General features: G+C 37.1%; 1 protein-coding gene across 3 annotated transcripts in view; it reads right to left on the bottom strand.

The window, feature by feature from the left end:
* LOC107609328 (protein KINKY POLLEN-like) overlaps nt 431–5,561 on the bottom strand; it is a 30,331-nt gene continuing 25,200 nt past the window's right edge. For all 3 annotated transcript variants that reach the window (XM_016311242.2, XM_021107636.1, XM_021107637.1), the window contains 2 exons: nt 1,043–1,397; nt 431–859 (listed from right to left, as the gene is read on the bottom strand). In XM_016311242.2, coding sequence (XP_016166728.1) covers nt 711–859; nt 1,043–1,397 — 504 coding nt within the window. In that variant the 3' untranslated portion in view covers nt 431–710. The remainder of the gene's footprint in view (nt 860–1,042; nt 1,398–5,561) is intronic.

Genomic DNA, 5,561 nt, shown 5'->3' with positions numbered 1-5,561 from the left:
AACTAAAGGAAATAATTGTCAAGATAGTAAGATGGAAAAAAAAAATTCTAAGTCATAATACATAGAAAAAAAAAGTAGGCTATGCCACCTTAGAGAAAAATATAATGTGGCACAATAGAAAAATCATAGGTGTTTGAGATTGATTCTCAATCTATCTTGGTTTCTCTTTTTATTTATTATAAATACATAAATTGATAAATAGATTGTTTTGGTTTTTTCTTTTATATATTATAAATATAGATGTTCATACGGATGGGAATTCACTTTCTCATATACCAACTTGTGTAAATTTTAGGAGTTAAATTCTTTGTTAACAGTGAATTTTCCTTTCTTTTCCCCTATTTTTATTTAAATTGCATTAGCTTGTAAGCAGTCTATATTGTTCAAATTATTGTATCTACACAATCATGCCAAAACAACTCCTATCTTCTAAAATATTAAGCTGCCAAAATTGCATATATATTGGAACCTACGTGAATATGCAACCAGAAGAGATGATCACAAAGTTGTTGATGAACAGCAAGTAGTGGTAGATGTTAAGAAATGGTATGAACTATGAATACAAGTAGTTCAATGAAGAATAATCCAAAATTTGAGTCCATAGTATTCTTTCAACAAGTTCATCCTCTGAGTATGCATGCTGATTGTGAATGATCAAACGCATTGTGCTTCTTGCTTAGATGAAAAATAAGACTTTCCATTTAGGTAACTTAAAGCTTGTTCAATTCACTTAATGCTTCATAGGCTTCAGATGCACTTGAGGAATCACTGTCATATGCTAATGAGTCAATCACTTGTTGAGGAGATGTTGATGTTTGCAATGCTGATGCTGGTGGAAATGATTCTTTCGAGAATGAAGCTGTAAAAGATTGGCAATATTTCAATCATTAAACTTATCAACAAAGTAGAATTTTAACATGAAAATCATCTATGAAAACTTCTATCCCATTTTCATGCCCTGATCGAGCATACCGGAAAGTCTAAGTAGTAAAAAGAAAGAAAAAAAATATTAAATAGTAGGAAAAAGACATGAGAATAAAACCTTTGTGTCCTTTAGCTTGGAGCTTTTGAGTGTGTCGCTTAATAAGCTTTTTAGCTTTCACAATCGTAAGCTGCCTAGCAAATGTAGAAGCTTCAGCTTCATTTTCACTGACATCTGATCCCTGTGCCTCTTGTTCTCCTTCACCTTTCTTTGTCTTGTTCACAAATGCCTTTGCTTTTTTCTTTTGAGTGTGAAATAGACCTTTAATGGATGTTACAAACCCATCACCTGCTCCATCAGCTGGACGCGGAAAACCTGACTGGTCAGATTTTACTGATGAATTGTCTTTTTCCCTTATCTCTGGACCACTAGCTGCACTGGGCTGAATTTGACCTTTGTCTTTAAATTTCTTAACCTGCATGAACCATTTACCAAAAGGCATAAAAATGTATTTAGTACAATGTTAGAAAATGGTAAATATTACCATAAAATAAATCTAGACTTTTCTTAATAGGAATAGAACATTTTAAATGGGATCACAAGAAAGAGTTTTGGCAATAGAATGTTTTCGGATGTTGCAATGGTTGGTGTGAATAACATAAATATCAAGAGTATGGCTACTGAAGGGTGTTTGGTAAGAGAATGATTTCGCTTATGAAAATACAAAAACTACCCTCATTGCCATCCACCATTACTGTGCATTGGGTCACCTAACCCACCATGTCTACTACCAATTGTCAAGTATTCTTCTAAATATACTTGAAACATTTTGGAAACTTGAAACATTTAGAATAAAAATTCGGACTTTTATTTTAAAGATTTTGGCCTAAGGTGGGACCAACGAGTTTAAAATTGCAAACGGACCCATGTTGGGACCAAACCCATAATATATAAGCCCTTCACTTAATCCATTTCAGCATACTCCCCCTTCATTAACTCAAATACATTCAGCACAAAGAGGGAAGAGAGGAAGAGAGTGATGCCCTAAATGTTACTATTCATCACTTCACTAAAATCCACATAACTTCCAAACCATAGCTCTGATTGATGACCCGTTTATGACTATGCATTCGTCTCGGCTCCCTCTTCGATAATATCTAAATATTGTGGTAAGAAACTTCGAAATCCTTGCTCCATTTTCCATTTCTCTTCAATTTTGCGTTTTGGGTTGAGGTGTTGAGAAAATTTCGATTTTTGATGTTTAGGGGAGGTTCAATCTTGTGTTCTAATGGAGTTTCAACCCAAGGTTACGTGAGACGAGGTAAGGAATCTCAATCCCCCAAATTTTTTCACTATATGCGAAAACCTAGACTTGAACTATGAGGAATTCATGTGATTAGATGAATTAGGAATTGTTTTGCTTGAATTTGGCGCGGAGCAAATTTGCTTGGCTTGGGATCGGTGCGAGATTGAGTTGATGATCATCATTGGTGAGGATTTTGGTGGGGCTTGGACCGGTTGGAGTTGGAATTGCCGGAGAAAAGATTTTCTGAGGTTGAGACCACCGTAAAAGTTATGGGTTTTAGTTTCGGGTAGACATTATATAAAATTATGTGAAAACCTAGGTTAAATGTCCCTAAGATATTGTTCAATACTGATGGATGTTGTGTGAATGATTAGTGTTGATTGATGATTGAATGATAATATGTTGTGGTATGAAATTGAGGTTTGATGATAATTTGGTTATAATTTTAAGTGAAAATTGATGAAAGATGGGAATTGGTTAATTGATGGGAATTTGATGGTTTTATGCCTTGAATGGCTAGGATGGGACTTGAGAATTAATGATTTAGTATAGAAGGTGTTTGAAGGTTGGATTATGTTGGTTTTGAAATAAAATAAATTAAGAAATAATCAAAATGAGCATTATGCAGAATTTGGTAAAAACAGAGTATTGACCAATTTCGACCGGCCATAACTTGGCGCTCGAAGTTCAGAATTGAGTGAAACATGTCTTAAATTAAAGATGATGATGAGAGCTTTAAAACCGTCCAAGAACGGAAGAAAAACGAATTTTGTAGCAAAAGTTTTGAACGTTTGAAAATTGGGGTTAAAAACTGAATTATACAAAGTTGCAGAACTTAGGGCAGTAGCAAGTTCCACGCGTACGCATGCTTGGTGCATATGCATGACCCTGGATTTGTGTTCGCGAAACCAGACTCAGGTTCCGCACGTACGCACGAGGCATGCGTACGCACAACTACCCAGTTTTGGCCAAAATGTTGTTTTTGAACTATTTAACCTTCCCAACATGTTTATAACCCCCTTTAACCTCCGTATGGAGTCGAATAACTAACTGATAAGCCTTGAATACATTGGGAAATGATATGACAGATTAAATTGAACTATTCACGGATAAACATTTAGTTAACCGGATGAAATATTGCGAGGATGGAGGTTTGTCCCGCTCGCAGTGAGGACAGTGATCTCATTCCGCTCACAGAATAATGAGATTAAAGTAGCTAATAAATGAATAGGGTTATGTTAGGTTGAATCTTCCGAGACTGGATGGAATTGTCAATTGGTTTAAGACGTGATATTGATTTCTTGCCTGGCAAGGACGATGGTGTCATTCCGCTTGCTCAGTGTGTAAACTACTATGCGAAAATGGTGGTTTTATCCCGCCTACAGTGAGAATAGTGGCGTTATCCCACTCACGTGATAATGAAATTGGTAACTGATAAAAGATGGGGTTAATAAATCTAATAAGTTGTGAAATTGATTAAAGTTAATGATTATTGATTAATTGCCTAGGTAAGATGCAAGGGTTGTGGTTTGTCCTACTTGCTTCGGGTTAATAGCCTTGTCCCACCATCCACAGTGAGGATGGTGGTGTTATTCCGCTCATAAAAGAACGAAATTGAGTATTTGATAAAGAGCTGAGGTTAATGAATTTAATAACTTGTGAAATTGTTAAAAAGACATTGATATCGATTGATTGTGGCCTGAATGGCTGGATTGACAAGGACGGCGGTTTGTCCTGCTTACATGGCAAGGTCTAGGTATTCTCCCGCTTGGGTGTTTGAGAATTGACAATGATTCTTGATTGGCAAGGATGGTGGTCTTATCCCGCTTGTGTATTGGTTTGGGACCGGCACCGGCACCAGACAAGGACGGCGGTTGTATCTTGCTTGTTCGTGTTTGTTGTGTCATTATGGGGATAGTGATTTTGTCCCGCCCACGGTGAGGACGGTGGCATTGTACCGCTCACGGATTAGGCAAGTTGATGATGAAGGATTTCCTCTTTTACTGTGATAGGCAAGTTGAGGATGAAGGATTCCCTCTCTTGTGTCATGATTGTGATTGAGATTTGATGTTGAGCACGATCTCGTGAGGACGGCGATACGTAACGCTTACTTGAGATAATGTGCATAAGGCTCAGTGGGGATGACGATATGTAACGCCCACTTGAGACCTAAAGGAGGGTTTCCCATGAGGACAGCGATACGTAACGCTCATGGAAGGGACGAACCTCGAAGTGGGGACGGTGATACTTAATGCCCACTTGAATCAATAAGTACGGCTCAGCGAGGACAGCGATACGTAACGCTCACTTGAGATCGAAAGAATGTGTTTGGGGGATGTAGGGAATGTGGAAAGGCACTCTTATTCGATTAATTCTCCCACATCTCTCTCTGGTTACAAGGTGGAAAAGCACACTCCTTCAATGTGAAAAGGTACACTCCTTCATAATTTCCTCCAGGAGAAGGTGGAAAGACACTCTCTTTCGTTTATGTTCTTCCTGGGAATGCGCAACCGATAAACAATATCCGAGTTGGCTACCGGATGTGTCAGGTTCTGACAGTTTAACCAACACGTAAGCTCATAGCCCGTAGGACAGGCATGCATAATGTGCATTTGTTTGCTATTGTTTGAGTGTGCATATTTGTTTGGGTTTGCCTAACTATATATTTCTGTTAATTACTAATTGAAATACTTGCCATACTTGTTCTCTACTTGTGTTTGCTTTGTAACGTTTACTGTTTGTGTATGATTTCACTGTTGAGACATGAGACTTGGGATTAATGATGATTATGACTATGGAAATGAATGAGATCGGTGATAGATTAGAAAATGCTAAGCATAGCGAATTAACCTCGTATTGATTAATGTTTGTGATTAAAATTGAACTGAATGCTGGACCGAACAATTGTGGTATTGGGATTTGGATAGTAATATATAGGAAATGGTTGAAATTAGAGGTGGATATGGAACTGAGATTTAGTAACTTAACCATATTTGGATTAGGAAGAAACCTAGGCTTGAACCTTGTGGGTTTGGAGACTAGGAATGCCTAGTGGGTTCATGTAGTTTTACATAGTCTCTATTTGAAATTATTACTCTACTGGAACCTTTAGGTTCTCACACGTTGTGAAAATTGTTGATTTTTCAGATAACAGGACGTGACGCATCCCGCTGAGAGTGCAGGACTCGTTGGTGAAGTGAAGAAGACTTTTATTTTTGAAGTTTATCCTGTACTTAGCATATTTCTCCATTGTTAAACATGTATTTGTATACTTTCCTCTAGAGATTTTATTTTGTAGAAAAAATATATATATATATATATATATATATATAT

The sequence above is a fragment of the Arachis ipaensis genome, chromosome B07, assembly GCF_000816755.2.
Source record: "Arachis ipaensis cultivar K30076 chromosome B07, Araip1.1, whole genome shotgun sequence".
Lineage (NCBI taxonomy): Eukaryota > Viridiplantae > Streptophyta > Magnoliopsida > Fabales > Fabaceae > Arachis > Arachis ipaensis.
The sequence above is the reverse complement of the archived record's forward strand: the minus strand, read 5'-3'. Positions and strand labels throughout refer to the sequence as shown.